This window comes from Salarias fasciatus, chromosome 18, assembly GCF_902148845.1.
Source record: "Salarias fasciatus chromosome 18, fSalaFa1.1, whole genome shotgun sequence".
Taxonomy (NCBI): Eukaryota; Metazoa; Chordata; class Actinopteri; order Blenniiformes; family Blenniidae; genus Salarias; species Salarias fasciatus.
Window position 1 is genome coordinate 5,462,214 of NC_043762.1, and position 17,084 is coordinate 5,479,297.

The 17,084-nt window shown below is 51.8% G+C and overlaps 3 protein-coding genes across 6 annotated transcripts; 1 reads left to right on the top strand and 2 right to left on the bottom strand.

Moving 5' to 3' along the window:
• Nucleotides 1-521: 521 nt before the first annotated feature.
• snap47 (synaptosome associated protein 47) lies at nt 522-4,537 on the bottom strand. Of its 4 annotated transcripts, none has more exons than XM_030115342.1 (5): nt 4,447-4,537; nt 4,212-4,316; nt 3,424-3,939; nt 1,637-2,252; nt 522-1,472 (listed from the first exon to the last, which is right to left on the bottom strand). In XM_030115342.1, exons 3-5 carry the CDS (start codon nt 3,924-3,926, stop codon nt 1,326-1,328), a joined length of 1,266 nt encoding a protein of 421 aa, XP_029971202.1. In that variant the 5' UTR covers nt 3,927-3,939; nt 4,212-4,316; nt 4,447-4,537; the 3' UTR covers nt 522-1,325. The 4 variants fall into 4 exon arrangements, with proteins under 4 accessions (XP_029971202.1, XP_029971204.1, XP_029971201.1 ...); XM_030115344.1 differs by having other exon boundaries at nt 4,202-4,316; XM_030115341.1 differs by having other exon boundaries at nt 4,212-4,516.
• jmjd4 (jumonji domain containing 4) lies at nt 4,159-8,773 on the top strand. Its single transcript, XM_030115339.1, has 6 exons — nt 4,159-5,102; nt 5,388-5,553; nt 7,064-7,189; nt 7,263-7,530; nt 8,226-8,372; nt 8,438-8,773. Exons 1-6 carry the CDS (start codon nt 4,550-4,552, stop codon nt 8,771-8,773), a joined length of 1,596 nt encoding a protein of 531 aa, XP_029971199.1. The 5' UTR covers nt 4,159-4,549.
• Nucleotides 8,774-8,927: 154 nt separating this feature from the next.
• Nucleotides 8,928-13,313, bottom strand: iba57 (iron-sulfur cluster assembly factor IBA57). The gene is made up of 3 exons (XM_030115345.1): nt 12,808-13,313; nt 9,578-9,939; nt 8,928-9,403 (listed from the first exon to the last, which is right to left on the bottom strand). Exons 1-3 carry the CDS (start codon nt 13,113-13,115, stop codon nt 9,015-9,017), a joined length of 1,059 nt encoding a protein of 352 aa, XP_029971205.1. The 5' UTR covers nt 13,116-13,313; the 3' UTR covers nt 8,928-9,014.
• Nucleotides 13,314-17,084: the final 3,771 nt, after the last annotated feature.

Sequence of the window (17,084 nt, forward strand, 5' to 3'; positions counted from 1 at the left end):
TGTATCTGCCTGTCCTTCGTCCTGTCTGTCCTGTTTCTGTCTGTCTGTCACCATGTCTGTCCTTCACCATGTCTGACCTTTATCTGTCCCTCCTTCGTCCTGTCTGTCCTGTATCAGTCTTTCCTTCGTCGTGTCTGTCCTCGGTCTGTCCTGTATCTGTCTCTCCTTCGTCCCGTCTGTCCTCTGTCTGTTCTTCATCCTGTCTGTCCTGTATCTGTCTGTCCTTTGTCCTGACGGACTGAGTTTGGACAGTTGAAGAGCGTCGCCCCAGCGGAGCGTAAGTCGACGGCGCCGTCATGAAATACAGATTGCTGCGCTGCTTGTTTGGCAACCTCGTGAGCTCACATATGATTGGCTCTGGAACCAGGAATTGTGACGTTCTCGCCCTTTCACTTTGAAGGAAAAAAAAAACTTGAGCAACACATTACTGATGGAGACGACAGGTAGTATAAAGGGAATGTTTCTTCAATGACAGGTGAACAAAAGGGGATTTTTGTAGTTTTTATAGTAAATGTCTTACTTATTATACCTTTAATGTGAGAACCAGACATTATAGTATTTACAGTTTAGTCTCTGCAGGCCACTCTCTCACCGGTTGTTCACAGCAGGTGACTCCAGTCGGACAGTAGATTCATTTAAAGTCGTCATGTCAGAAAGTTCATAGTTGAGTCATTTCTGGATGACGCAGCATTTGCCACGTGGAGATCAGAACATGCAGTCTTTAAACATTTATACTCATCTTTAAAAACCTTTCAACTCATGCAGAAATACTAATTGAGGGTTTCTCAGATGGGAGGGGCGGGGCTTCACAGTCCAGTGGGGAAAATGTGGACTGGGACCAGGACCAGGACCAGGACCAGGACCAGGAGCAGCATTTCCACGGTCTACACAGAGGCCGAGTGTTTCCAGAAAATTCCACCTTGGAAGCCGTTTTCAACAAGTTGTTTCCAACCAAAACCTGTGTGGACAGTAAATCTCTCAAGTGGGCTGGAGAAAAGTTCCAGTTCAGATGTGAGGACTCCTCCTTCACTGCCATCGTTCTGCGCTTCACATCAAACTGTAGCCAGCTTCTGTCTGCGTGACGCCACGTCCCTCCGTCACCACCGACACTGTGTGGAGAACGACAGGTGGCTGGTGGGTGGAGTCACGGCCGGGGAGGAGTCGAGGCTGGGGGTGGAGGCACAGCTCGGGCGGAGTCACGGCTGGTTGGGGAGGACTCATGGTTGGGGATGAAGTCACGACTGGTTTGGGTGGAGGCATGGCTGGGGGCGGAGTCACAGCCAGAGTCACAGCTGGTTGGCACGGCGGGGGGCGGGGTCACGGCATTACAGCAGCCGCTTCATGCGATTTGTTTGTTTCTCAATGTTTAACGATCGCCGATCGACCGACTCGGTCAAAACGTCCAAAGCCTCCTCCTGTCGCTCCAACTCCGACTCTGCCTCCAGCGCCAGACTCTTCAGCTGCAGCAGCAACTGCAACACACACACACACACACACACACACACACACACACACACACACACACACACACACACACACACACACAGAGTCACTAACATGCACTGTAACACAAATCCTGTGATGTGACCCAGCCCTCAGGTCCTGGTCCTGGTCCTGGTCCTGTGGTGTGGCTCACCTGTCGGAGCTCCTGGGCCTCGGCCTGGCTCACATCGGGCTGCAGGACCTGGAGCTGGGACAGCTCTCCAGCCGGCACCTCGGGCGGCGCCTGCCAGTCCAGGTTCTGCTGCGTGTCGCCGGAGGAGGAGGCTCCCTGAGAGTCCGACGGCGAGGGTAGAGGCGTCGCTCGGAAAGCCGCGTACTCGCCGCTGAACTCCACCTTCTTCTTGTACTGCATCTCCAGCAGCGACAGGGCGGCGGGCATCTTGGCGGACAGCAGCCTGCAGCACACGTCGGGCCGGCCGATGAACCGCTGTCGGACCGTGATCTCGTAGGGACTGTGGACCCGGATCTCGTCCACGTCGCCGCGCTCGAAGCGGTGGAGCAGCTGACCGTTTGCGTCTCGCACCTCCAGCGAGGAGAGCAGCAGCAGCAGCGCGCCGGGCCTCAGGTCCGAGCGCCCTCCCCTGGACACCACGGCCGGGACGCTCGCCAGCACTTTGTTCCTGCCGGACGGTCGGGCGCCTCCGGTGGCCGTGGCCCCGCCTGGCGCCTCGCTCTTTGCCTCGGACTGAGTCCTCCAGGGAAGCTTGCCAAAGGGCCACCAGGACGGAGACTCCAGCTCGGACAGCAGTCTGCGGGACAGCGAGGAGCAGCTCACAACTCATGGCGTGGAAACGGAGAGTCAGGTAGCCTACCCCTAACCCTCGCTAACGGAGAAGTCATTTGAGCTCATTCAGGCCTGGTCGATCATGTGACTGGGCTTCGTGAGCGCAAGAGATTTCTGCCGATCAGGATGATCAGCTGTGAGAAAGTCTACTCGTCAAACATGGCCGAAATTAGTGCGACAACGAGGTTTCCTGGTCTAGTAGGGTGAACCCGAAGCCAAACAGGCCGGATGGTGAGATGTTTCACTCTCAGCACCCGTTTCCAAGCAGAACGCCCCCGACAGCTCCGTGGAAGAGGCAGAGCCACTAAAGAGCTTTACTGGAGGCAGAGATGCCGAAGTGAAGGAGGCAGACCTGAACTCAGAACCCCCCATCATCACCAGAACCCCCGTAATCACCTCCAGAAACCCCTCATCAACCCATAACCCCCATCACCTCCAGAACCGACCCTCATCATCTCTAGGATGCCCCCATAAACTCCTGAACCCCCCATCACCTCCAGAACTAACCTTCACTGCCTACAGAACCCCCCATCACCTCCAACCGCCCCCAGCTCCAACATTCCCCTCATCATCTCCAGAACCCCCCCTCATCTCTAACCCCCTCCCTCATCACCTCCAGAAAGCCCCCATCAACCCTCCAGAAACCCCTTATCACCCCCAGAACCCTCCATAATCTCCAAAACCCCTCATCATCTCCAGAATCCCCTCATCACCTCAAGAACCCCCTACATCACCTCCCGAATTCTCCCCATCATCTCCAAAGCCCCCCTTCACCTCCAGAAACCCCAACCCATCATCTCCAAAACTTCCCCCATCATCATCAGAACCTCCCCCACCCATCATCTCAAGAACCCCTCTCTCACCTCTAAAACCCCCTCATCATCTCCAAAAACCCCATAAAGTCCCGACTTCACACTCGTCTGTTTCGCTCCACCTTTCCTCCACGATGCACCTGCTCCTGTTAATCTCTTCACTCTGCTGTTTTCATTTCATTGTGGTCTCTTCTCTGTTTCGCTCCATCTTGAGTGTTGTGAAAGGCGTGTCGGAACAACACGTATTACATATACACTGTCTGTACCAGGTGTCCCAGGTTCCTCAGCTGAAGCTCCGGGAGCTCCGGGTGTGGCGGTCCTCACCTGTCTGCCACCCCAAGGTCGGACTCCATCTTGTCCAGGTCCTGCAGCATGCTGCTGAACTGCTCCCCCTGCTGACTCAGGACTCGTCCCGTGTCCTCCAGCTGTCTCTGGGCTCCGGCCACCAGGCCTATCAGCTCCCTGCCTCTGGACGGCGCCGTGCGCCCGGCGCCGGGCGGCAGCAGGCGCTCCCTCCAGAAGTGCTCCAGCACGGTGTAGACCACCACGCGGTTGGGCTTCAGGGAGCCGAACCAGTGCTTCAGGTTCCCCTCCTCCAGGACGGTCAGCGTGCCGAAGATGAAGCTGGACGTCTCCATCTTGATCTCCACGATGCGGGACAGGTGGAGGCTCAGCAGCACCTCCTCCTGCTCCTCACCCGCCCTGGCCTGCCTGGACACGAAGCGCAGCGCCGTCCTGCTCAGGGATAGAACGCCGCTCTGCCACCGCCGCTCGCCGCCCACATAGTAGGAGGAGGACCAGCTGTGGATGGAGGCAGGGAGGCTCATGATGGAGGTTCACCTGGAGGGGGAGGAGCAACGAGGAGGTGAGGAGGAGGAGGAGGAGGAGGAGGAGGAGGAGGAGCTGAGGGTCATCTGGAGGAAGAGAGGAGGAAGAGGAGGAGGAGGAGGAGGAGGAGCTGAGGGTCATCTGGAGGAAGAGAGGAGGAGAGGAGGAGGAAGAGAGGGTCACCTGGAGGAGGAGAGGAGGAGGAGGAGGAGGAGGTGAGGGTCACACAGAGGAAACGCAGGAGATGAGGAGAAGAGGAGGAGTGATGTCTCACTCTCTATAACCTGTGACCACAGCTGAATGTTCCTTTGCTCACGGTCCTCCTCCAGGTGACCGGTTACTGATGACAGGCTACCTGCAGAGCAGCGCTGCAGGTTTAACTGTCCGACCTGAAACCGGGCCGTCAAACATTAAAAGAGTTTTAAGACGGAGCTACAGGCCGGACGAATCGTTCCAGCGCTGCGTGTGGACATGAATAAAACTGTTCAGACACACGAAGCAGACTGAAAACTGTTTTACCCGAAAAAACGCCACCTTTCCAACATCAGCTGTCCTCGATGTTTACGACGGACACGACGACACGGCAGCGCTGCTCTGTTTACTGTCCGACGGGAAACAAGGGATGGAAGTACAAAGGTTCCGCAGAAAAAAAAAGGTTCCTGTTCGATTGAACCGGATTCGGAGACCGGGAGAGACCGGGGGAACGGATTCCAAGGGGGCGAGATCTCTTTGTGAACGGAGGAAGAGGCGGACATGTGAGGAAGAGGAGCGAGGAAGAGAACCTCCGCTGTTCCCCGCAGGCTCGTGTCCGCCCCCCCCTCCCGGAGAGAAAACAGCATGTGAGACCACCAGGACCCGGCTCGGAGTCTGGTCCCCCATCCTGTCAGACCACCCCGGGATCCAGAGTCCCCCTGTCCCCACCATGGACCTGGAGGCGTACCGGACCTGCAGCAGCCTGGTGCAGATCCCCAGGTCGTCCTACCAGCAGTTCTGCTCCTCACACTTCGTGGACTACATCGACAAGGAGCTGAGCTACTCCAAGTTCTTCAAGAAGTACCTGCTGCCCAACCACCCCTGCATGTTCTCCAGGAGGTTCACGGAGGAGTGGAGGTGCAGGAGGCGCTGGGTCACCGAGGACGGGAGGCCGGACTTCCAGAATCTGCTGCAGGACTTTGGTAAGGTCATCCAGGTCCAGAAAGACCACAGCACGAACATGGTTCTGATCCAGCACCACTGGAAGGGAACAAATGTAAAGAAAGCAAAATTCAGATGGAACCACACAGAGCACAGCTGGACAGGTGAGGACAGGTACACCTGGACAGGTGTCCAGTCCATCACAGGACAGACACACAACGGACCGAGCTGTGTGTCGACAGCTGCAGGGTTTCCTGCTGCTCTCTTTCTTTGTTGGACTTTTCTTCTTGATACCAGCTGACTCCTTCTCTGATTGTTGGTGACAGATGAGACTTCAGTTCCTGTGGCAAACTGCAACGCGAAAGAGTACAACGCCAACCCCAAACAGGTGATGCCTTTCAAAGAGTTCATCCACTACTGGAAGGAGTTCATTCAGAACGGTCACTCATCCCCCCGAGGATGTCTCTACCTGAAGGACTGGCATATGGCAAGGTACCCCTTCTGACCCACCCCGCTCTTTAATCTGTTTTATCCATTTCCTCCTCTGTTCCACCCGTTTCCTCCCGTTTCACCCATTTGCTCCCATTTCATGAGTTTCCTCCTCCATTTCACCCATTCCCTCCCCTGTTTCATCCATTTCCTCCCGTTTCACCCTTTTTTCTCCTCAGTTTTCTTCCGTTTCCCCCTGTTTCACCTGTTTCCTCCTCTTTTTCACCCATTCCCTCCTCCATTACACCCGTTTCCTACCGTTTCACCCATTTCCTCCTCTATTAAGGCTCGTCCAATGCGTGCCCACGTCCACTTTGGAGCATCCGTGCACCACCGATGCGCACGCTCTTTCTGTCATGCTACATTTTGGGCTCAGTGGTGCACGTTCCTTGCAGGCGCACTGATTCACGCAGCCTCGAGAAGCTTTTCCGGCACTCCAGACTGTTTGTCTGCTACTTTGTTACAGATTATTTATAGAAAATGAAGCACATACATTGGCAGTATGTTATCATTTAGTATTAGAGTTTATTTAGCCTTTTTTTTCTGTTTATGAATCGTGGGGGCGGCGCCCGAGCAATTAGATACTTTCACTTCTGTCGGCAGACCTTCTCATCCCTCCAGACGGAGTGTCCAGTCACAAAGTTTGGGCTGTGTATGGACGTCCGCGGATCGATCCATGTGGACCCTAGCGGACAGAAATTGATGATGATTTTTACATCACAGGGACCAATGTGCAACGCGTACCCACGCCGACATGTGAAGCATGGACGAGGCTTTACGCCCATTTCCTCCTCTATTACACCCATTTCCTCCTCTGTTACACCCACTTCCTCCTGTTTCACTTGTTCCCTCCCATTACACCCATTGTCTTATATGTTTCACAAGTTTCCTCCTCTGCTACATCCGTTTGCCCCTCCGTTTTGCTCATTTCCTCCTCCATTACACCCATTTCCTCTGTTTCACCCCTTTCTTCCTCCATTACACCTGTTTCCTCCTGTTTCACCCGTTTCCTCCTTAGTTACACCCGTTTCGTCATCTTTTTCACCCATTCCCTCCTCCATTACACCCATTTCCTATTGTTTCACCTTTTTCCTCCCTTATTAAACCCATTTCCTCCACTATTACAACAACTTCCTCATCCCCTAAAACTGTTTCCTGCTCTATTACACCCATTTCCTAATTCACTATACCTGTTTCCTCCTCTATTACACCCGCTTCTTCCTGTTACACCCACTTTCTCCCACTTCATCCATTTTCTTCCGTTTCACAAGTTTCCTCCTCCATTACACCCGTTTCCTCCTCTGTCACCCATTTTTTCCTCTTTTTCACCCGTTTCCACCCCCGTTTCACCCATTTTCTCCCATTTCACCCTTTTTTCTCCTCAGTTTCCTCCTGTTTGATCTATTTCCTCCTCCGTATCACCCATTTACTCCCGTTTCACCCGTTTCCTCCCCCATTTCACCCATTTCCCTCCCATGTTTCCTCCTCCTCTGACCTTCATGTCGGTCCACAGAGACTTCCCTGAGCACAGAGTTTACTCCACGCCGCTCTTCTTCTTGTCCGACTGGCTCAATGAATACTGGGACACGCTGGAAGTGGATGACTACCGCTTCGTCTACATGGGCCCTAAAGGCTCGTGGTACGATCAGCCGCTGTCACCGCTGCCGGTGTAGGTTGTCTCCTGCCTCACGTCCCGGCTCTGCTGTCTCCAGGACTCCGTTTCACGCCGACGTCTTCAGGTCTTACAGCTGGTCTGCCAACATCTGCGGCAGGAAGAAGTGGCTGCTGTACCCCCCGGGTCAGGAGGACTTCCTGCGGGACGCCCACGGAAACCTGCCGTACGACGTGACGTGTGGCGAGCTGAAGGACCGAGGCCTGTTCCCGCACGCCGAGGAGGCGTGCCAGCCACTGGAGATCATCCAGGAGGCGGGAGAGATCATCTTCGTGCCCAGCGGCTGGCATCATCAAGTCTATAACCTGGTAAGAACCACGGGGCAAAACCAACAGCTGTCACCGGCACTTCCTGTTTACCATGACCTCTGACCAGCCTGCTCAGCTGAACTGAGGCCAAGACACAACAACCGCTTCAAAACCAAATCACATCTTCCAAAAAGGAAAGGACCTTCTGAAATGTTGTCTTCATCCTGATATAGGAGAGATTGGAAGCTTGGCTCCCTCTGCTGGCCAACTGGGGCCAAGCAGGCTTTCTTCTGACAATCTCTCAACAAAATTCAATAATTAATCTCAGTAAAAACAGTAATAAGACACAAATTGTCACAGTTTCATTTCCAGATGGTTGACTGTAGGGGTGCATGATATGGGCAAACAAAATTATCTCGACAATTAAAAAAAAAAAAAGATAATGATAAGCTCACGATGTAGGAACACACCGTATGGCTAACACCTAAGCTAACAGCTCACTGACAGTCAGCCGCCACACTCCGGTAGCTAACACCTAAGCTTACAGCCTGCTGCTTTATGGAGTGTGTCTCCATAAGTCTCTATAAGAATTAATCACATCTTTAGAAATCCCCCGGTGTTACGACGGTCACTGATGGGATGACCTCTGACCCCTTCAGCCTCTATAGTGGCAGTAGACAGGGGCGCCCAGAGCCCAGCCCTCCTCTGTTCTGTGAGTGTAACGCCCCGTGGTGACCGGTGTGCTCCTCTCACAGGAAGACACCATCTCCATCAACCACAACTGGCTGAACGGCTGTAACCTGGACCTCATGTGGACGTTCCTGCAGAGCGAACTGCTGTCCGTCCAGAAGGAGATCGACGAGTGGCGGGACACCATGGAGTCCTGGCACCAGCACTGCCAGGTAGGAACATCTGGGTCGGCGCGGCGGCGTTGCAGACCGTCTGACGTGCGGCCCTGTCCTCGCAGGTCATCATGAAGGCCTGCTCCGGGATCGACTACGCAGAATTCGCCTCCTTCCTGAAGATGGTGGCCGATAACCGGATGGCGTTCCTCAACAGCTGCTGCTCCGCAGAGCCGGCCGAATACTCGCGGCCGCACTCGGAGGCGCTGGCGGCGCTGGGCCCGTACCACGCCGCCTTCGACCTGCAGAGGGTGGCTCACATCATCGAGTGTCTGCTCTGCAACGACGACTTCAAGAGACTGGACCACTCCGCTCTGAGCCTGCAGCCCGAGACCCTGCTGCAGCAGATCCGGGACAGCATCCAATCCACCAGGGGGGGGCACCTCCTGTACCAGGACTGAGGGGGGGCACCTGGAATACCAGGACTGAAGGGGGGGCACCTGGAATACCAGGACTGAGGGGGGGCACCTGGAATACCAGGACTGAAGGGGGGGCACCTGCTGTACCAGGACCGATGTGAATAAAGAGGAGACCAGGAGGGTTTTTTTTTCCTGTGCTTTATTTAACTAACACACAAACACACACTCAAACACACACACACACACACGGAGTGTCAGTATGGTCGGACGGTCTGTCATTCCGTCACACGTCCTGGTCTTTGGGCCACCACGGCGGCACGGCAGCCTGCAGCGTCACCACCTCGCCGCCGCTCGTCGTCAGCGTCAGTGTTTCCTGGGCGTGGGCCGTGCGGACCAGGGCGAGGCCCAGGTCCCCCAGGCCCGCCCGGTGCTTCCCGGCCGCTTTACCCGCCTCTGTCTGCAGCGCGGCGCCACCCGGCGTCTCCGGCGGTGCCGGAGACAGGCGCACCGGCATGAGGCGTTTCCGCACCACCCCGGTGTGATGAGTCCGCGCCGTCAGCTCCTGACCAATGTAGCAGCCTTTACTGAAGCTGATCCCACTCAAGTACACCAGGTTAGACTCCAGAGGCAAGGCCACGCCTGGGGGGAGGTCCTCCACCCCCTCTGGGAGTCCTGAGACACACACACACAAAGAGCTTAGGATGACAAACTGAGGCACACGCCACAGTAACATCACCCTGGACACACCAGGGGAGCATCACACACTGTGTGGTTTGCACACACTTGACTCGTGGGCCTTTGCTGGATTTGACCACACACAAACACACACACACACACACTCCTCACCGATGCGGTAGCGGTGTCTGTGGTAGTCCTGTGTGTCTCCCGTCTCAGAGCCCTTCAGCAGCTCCACTGGGTCCTGGTTGGCCTGCAGGACTAACCTCCAGCCCATAAGCGCCGTGCGAGGGTCCGCCTCCCACACCACGGCTCGGTCCGGCCGGCTCAGCTCGGGCTTCTGGACCGGCTCGTCCGGCGTGGAGGACCGGGACCGGGACCGGGACAACACGGCCCAGACGCTCAGCTCTGGGCAACAGCTGACCGACACCTTCCTGCGGATCCGGTACATCTTCAGGTGCTTCAGGACCGAGTCCCTTAAGGTGCCGTCACACTCCATCAGCACGCTGTCCGCTCCCTCCGAGCCCTTCAGCCTGAGAAGACGAGAAGAAAACCTTCACACACATTCAGCTCTCCTGAACTCACAACTCATCTGTTCAGCTCCACTCAGCTGATCATCACAGTTTCAAGACAGAAACCAGCCGAGTCCTGAGGACCTGAAGGACCTGAGTCCGGTCACCTGGACCGAGTCCTGAAATATACAACGATAACCGACATCATCTGGAACATGTCGGGATATTCGGTGTTTAAAAGAAATGCCAAAAAAGTCCCTGGTGGTGGTGTAGTTCGGCGGTGTTCATGTCCCTGAGGGACACTGCACTGCCCGACCCCGCCCACTCCAGACTCCACAGTACTGGAAACTAGAAACCCCCCCAGATCCCTCCCCAAGCCCCAGGATTTATCGTTCAATGATCACTAACGAGGTGATCCCTGGATTTGGTCCTGGTTCAGACCCTGGTTCAGACCCTGGTTCAGACCCTGGTTCAGACCCTGGTTCAGACCCTGGTTCAGACCCTGGTTCAGACCCTGGTTCAGACTCTGGTCTTGGTCCTGGTTTTTGTTCCCTACATCCCGCATTGTGACTCTACCGATTGCTCTTTTTTGAATGATGTTAAAAGTTACTTTTGTACATTTTTTCACAAACCTTCACACAACAACACAGATATGGTAGAACTAGTGATCAATACTGAATGATTTATGATCAACAGGAATCTGGTTTTCCTCAGTATTGATTCATGATCAATACTGCCAGGACAGGAGGATCCGCACACAGCACAGCAGTGTGAAGGACCCCCCAGTCTGAAGGAAAGGTTCTCCTACAGGCTGTGCACAGGCGGGGGCCGTAGTGGCCGAGCATCTCCTCGCCGTAGGTCTTGGTTCTGGCTTTTGGGACGCACAGTAGGCCGCTGCCAGAGGACCTCAGGGCCCCGAGGGTCAATAAGGTAAAAACAGATCAGCTAAATAAGGAGTAAGAACGTTAAGACATTTAAAAACTAATAAGAGAACCTTACAATCCATCCTGAAGAGGACAGGAAGCCAATGCAGCGACTTTAAAACTGGTGTAATGTGACTCCGCCCCCTGCTCCTCGTCAGCCCGGCGGCTGAGCTTTGTAATAATTGGAGGTTTGAAATCCTCTTTTTGACAAGACCAGAGAGCAAGGCATTACGGTAATCTAACCAACGAGATAAAAGCTGGAATAGCGCCTCCTGCTGGCCTGAGAGGTCGACTCTGGCTACATGTGGAATAAAATTCAGCTCAGGGTCAAAATTGAATTCGTCTTTAGAGAACTGAGTGAAACAGGCCTGTCAGGAGTGAAGTGACGCTTCAGCTCGATATGACAGCAAACCTGCAGGTGATGTGGAAACGTTGATGTTTTAGTGGGAAATGGGAAGCTACAGATGTCAGCTAATGGGTCTGAAATCCCACCAATGACTTCCTGGTCTAGTGTCATATTGATTCCACTCCACTCTGTGGAGGTTTCATTGTTGCTGCTATTGATTACATCTATGAATTCATCTGTTTCTACCGGTTTCAGAGACTCAGTTTGGATTTCATCAGCCTCCCCTTTCAGCCAGCTGTGGTCCAATGTTTAAGTGAAATCATTCAACCCATTGATTACATGCTCCACATCAAAGTTCCACCATGATCAGTAAAATATTGAGGAACATTTCCAATGATACTGTTTAAAACGATCCACATCCCTTAATATTGTCCCAAAGATAGAAATTAGAACCAGTTCTAAACATAGATTGATCGATAAGGCCCCAGGCGACCTGATCCAGGTCTTTCAGGCCCTCAGGACTTGGTCCGGGTGACCTGCTCCAGGTCCTCCGTGCTCTCAGGACCCGGTCCAGATAACTGGATTTCAGGATTCGTGTCCTTCAGATCCTCGGGACTCTGTCCAGGCGACCTGACACAGATTCTTTGAGCCCTCGGGACCCGGTCTAAGGCTGAATCCCATTTCACCCCTTAGCCCTTCCCCTTGGCCCTACCCCTCGTTTTGCGCGTTCACGTGGAGGGGTAGGAGTGTCCCAATTGTCATTATGACGGAGGGGTAGGGCCAAGAAAGAGGGCCAGTCACCCCTCCAAAAGGAGATTCTCGAGAGGCACACTCCAAACGGAGGGGTATCGGCCGATGGCGAGGGGCGCTTGTTCTTTCAGCCTAGATCATGCCTGGCGGGCGGGGTTAATTCACTTCCGCATTGACTGGAGTGATCGTTTCCACACCCGCGCATTCCAGGCGCATTCCAAACACAACAGATAGACGATTATTTTCAATAAACTGGTTTCTTCAACACGGCCCGCCTGGAATGCGCGGGTGGGAAACGAGCGCCCCCGCCAATGCGGAAGTGAACTAACCCCACGGTCCAGGCGAACAAAACAAGCGCCCCTCGCCACCGGCGCCACTGGATGACAGATTTCTCAGAAAGCCTTCCAAGATCGGCAAGATGGCGGCGTCCGCAACGAAAGACGTTCATAAATGTCAGTATTTTGTCAATTAATAAAGTTTTAAAATGTAAGAAAAACATTCTTCTTCGGCAGATAATTGTCGCATCTGCCTACGTCATCGGCAGCGGCGACTACTGATGACGTACGCGATTGTCGGAGGGGTGTCCCAAATCGGAGGGGTTGACTTTCTCCCCTACCCCTTAGCACTCCGTTTCATAGGCGGAGGGCCAAGGGGAAGGGCCAAGGGGAAGGGCTAAGGGGTGAAATGGGATTCGGCCTAAGTGACCTGATCCAGGTCCATCAGGTCCCCAGGACCCAGTCCAGGTGACTGGCCTCTAGACTCAGGACTCAGGACTTGGGTCCTTCAGGTCCTCCTTCCTCGACAGCCTGAGCAGAATAAAGCGGGTCACGTGGGACTGTCCCTGATTGGACAGAGCTCAGTTCCACTTACCTGTACAAGATGACGTCATAGAGCGTGCGTCCCTGCACGTTGAGCAGATGTGCGTAGAGAGCCGCGCGCTCGTGCAGCAGCGTCACGTCGTTGGTGATGATCCCCTGCAGGAACGCGCTCGTGTCCGCGCCCTCCAGCTTCAGCAGGGCCCGGTGGGTCAGCGCGTAACACACGGGCCCGTGCCCGCGGCTCGTGACCTCGCTGTAGCCCCGAACCGACGCGAGGTGGCGAGCAAAGCGCGCCCCTGAGGATACACGGACGCCAGCGGCGGCCGTGAGCGCGCACCGCGAAACGAAACAAAGAACCATCCCGTGTGCGCACCGAGAGTACCGAACAGTGTCTCACACACTGCAGACTAACACACACACAGCCAGTGAACGTGTGTGTGACTCTGTGCTGATAACACACACTCCTCCACCCACTGCTCACCGCGGCCGTGCCTCCATCTTGAAGCCCCACAATGCATTGCTCTACACACTGCACCACGTGTGTCTGTTGACGGAAGTGCCAGACATTGTTATCATCATCATTATTATTATTATTATTATTATTATTATTATTATTATTATTATTAGAAGTAGTAGTCGTAGTATTGGTATTAGTATTAGTATTAGTAGTAGTATTAGTAGTAGTAGTTTAAGTTTGCTGCAGCCTCGCTGAGCTGGGAGTCCAGGTCGCCAGCAGGGGGCGACACTCCTCCACTCCATTCCATCCGTCACCAGTGGTGGAGAACAGCTCACACACTGCATGAGTGAGCTGCTCAAACAGTAACACACACACACACATACACACACACACACACACACACACACACACACACACACACACACACACACACACACACACACTCATTCACTGTGAGTGTGTGAAGCAGAGATACGGGTAGATCCTCCCCTCCTGCTGCGGGTAGAATCAGTACTGATTCCAGTAATCACCACCCAGGGCACCACGCCTGCTACACTTATCTTCTGTCTCGTGTGTGTTTGTTAAGGTACGTTTGAATGGAGAATTGGTTATTTCCTTGTGTGTTTTGCAGTTCTTGTCTCATGTGAGAAAAGTTTCACCTTTTTAAAATGTTCTTCGTCTTCTTCTGGGAAGGGGTCTGTCTTCCTTCACTGTCCCGTCAACATTAGTCATGACGTTTCTTCTGAAAGGACTGAGACTCCTGATGAGACGAGAGCTATAAGGACTGACGCAAAACCCCCGAAGATGAATCAGGAACTGTGTCAGCATGCTTGAAACCCCAGGGTTTATCTCCATCAATCAAACAGGAACACAAAACACTCTGAGCAAACCACACACTTCTTCATCTGTGTGTAGACAGGGGGCGCTGCTGAGCTCTGATGGATCAGAAGAAAGCATGAACAGGATTCAACAGGAGATTCATGTCTCTCTGAAGGGAGTCAGATCGGAGTCGTTCCTTTAAAGCTGTCGTTGAAAAGACTAGACACGTTGACCAACTTCATGTGACGTCTAGGGACTGTCAGAGATGCCGCCCTCATCAGTGCTGGAGCCAGTCTGTTGTGTTCGGACGTCTGACACTCTTACTGCTGGGGCTGAGTGTTCATCTGGTGGTAGCAGCTGTTTGGTGAAAAAGGTGTTTTTCTGACTAAAAAAAATTACAAATGTTGTATTGTGCTCTGCCTCGCATGTCATCCCCAAAAAGATTCATGTGTGTGTGTGTGTGTGTGTGTGTGTGTGTGTGTGTGTGTGTGTGTGTGTGTGTGTGTGTGTGTGTGTGTGTGTGTGTGTGTGTGTGTGTTGCTAAAAACTCCCCCTTCATAAAGTGCTAAATGTGGTGTTTTGAAAGATCTGGTTTCCTTGTTAACTGGTGATTGACTTCCTGTAGCATTAGCCGCTGCTGCTGCTAATGCTCGTAACAGCAGATGTTAAAGTAAAGGCCCCTACATACTCCACAAGAACAAGAACAAAGTTCGGCAGGATGACGTCATCAAGCTGCCGAAGAAAGTTCGGCAGCTCCCTGACATTTCATACTCCAGCCGAAGCGAGAACTCAAAGGCCACGCCCCTCTGAGGCCACGCCCCCCTCAGTGCTGGCTCCGCTTCTCCAGCAAGAGGGGTGAATGATTTTATGGTCAAAGCAGGAGCAAAAAATCATGTAGAAACTGAAATATATTCGGAATTATTTTTATAATGATGTATAAATAAAATGATGCAAAAATTACATATATATATATATATATATATATATATATATATATATATATATATATATATATATATATATATATATATATATATATATATATATATATTTATAGATCCAGTGGCACGCTGAAGAAAAAACTCTTTAACAGGCAAGGCATTGAAAATGATTTTTTTTCATGATCTGTACAGATGCAGCTGCTGCACCACCCATGAGATACATCCACCAACTCCACCTGCACTGCTGCTCCTGTGGCAGTGTACAAGGTGTAGGAACCAGAGGGTGGAGGAACCAGCAACCTCCAGGACCAGAGAGGAACCGTCAGGACTCTGATCCTCTCAAGAAATGACTTTCTGGAGTTTTCCAGACTCCTTCAGGACTGGAGCCTGCAGGAGGGAATTATAGGGGCTGTTATTAATTCATTTTAAAATCAAGAATCCAACAAAAATATTTTAAATAAATGTAACTAGTGTAAAATCAGGTGAAAAAGATGACGGTGTTTGTAAATATTGGGAAAATATGATATGATGAAAGAAGGGGCAGACATTACAAGTTTTTCTTCTTTCTGCTCCTTTTTCATTCATTCTTGTATTGTATTATTTTCTTTAATGTATATTTTTGTGTTTCTTTAATGTATATTTTTTGTTATCTTTTGAATGACAATAAACACACAAAAAATACACCAATCAGTGTGAATAATTTCTGCCATGTCTTTTAAAAACGTTTCATTCAGAAATATATCGTTTTTTAATTCTGGTTCAAATTTTTTTGGGAGCGATGTGAGGACTATGCAAGTTGTATTTATTTTTTTCCTGGAGAAATGTGTTTGTGGTATCTTAATTGGCGATATATAATAAAGCCATTATGGTTGAAGTTTATCAGAGTCATGAAATCCTTCTTTTGGAAATGTGTTCACTTAAGTCATTAAATAAAATCAGTTTAAACATGATCTGAGTCGAGAATAATTAGTTCTCTGTTGAACAGTGGTAACATTTTGTTAAACAGAAAGAAAGAGGTTTTTATTTGGTTGTTGTTGATTTGTTTAATGTTGACAATATTAGAAAACTTGAATAAAAAAAATTTAAAAAAAAAAAAAAACAGAAAGAGGTACAAGTAATGTAATCACATACCTGGACAGGTATAATTCTAAAGACGAATTCAGCTGACTTTATGAGGGATTGTTGATAAACTTGGAGCTTTCTGCTCCGTTCAATACCGTCCCTTCAGTCAGCTCCGCTTTGACAATAAGTGGGAGTGTCTAGGTGAAGCAGGAAAATCTGACCAATCAGAGAAGACTTCTCGATCACCCAGCCGAACAAAGTTCTTACACGAGGAGGGCGCGAGGCTGCCGAAATTTGTTCGGCAAGGAGGCGGTGCGAGAACAAAATGACGTCATTTTGTTCTCGCACCGCCTCCCTTGCCGAACTTTGTTCTTGTTCTTGTGGAGTATGAATAGGCCTTAAGAGTCATGAAGGTCCGACGTGGATTTCTGTCAGGTTTTTAACATCTAGGAGCAACGGCAGACAGAACAGGAAGTCAGTCACTAGTTACCAGGGAAACCAGTTAGACCAAAACACCGGCTGAACTCCATCTCCAGTCACCTTTCCTCCCCTGAGTTCGCCGCTGCGTTCAGGTGATCGGAGCGCTGACCGCTCAGACTCATCAGACACACAGGTGAAACAGGTGTGGACAGTTTGAACGTACGAACGGCTCGCAGGCAGCTGTGAACCAGATCTTGTTGTTCACTTAAAGAGACGTTCAAACGACAGACCCATTCTGAACGTTGCATCTCTGACTGCTCCAGATTCTTTCCTAAGAGAAGAAGAAGAGCTTCCAGTGCTGGTTGAAACCCTCCTGCTCCTGTCAGCAGACGCAGAGGAAGTCTTAGACCCTGCTGAAAGGAATGCTCTGTTTTACACTCTGAAACAGTTCAGTTTTCCACTCATTGCTCAATGCAGGTCATAACGCTGCAGAACTCAGAAGTCTGACTCCACGGAACTCTGCTGAACTCTGATGAAACCATTCTCTGCCGTTTCGGTTAAAGATACCTGACCACTTCCTCTTGCTTGTTTCTTCTTTCTGTGAAGAACATCTTCATACAACCTGTTGAT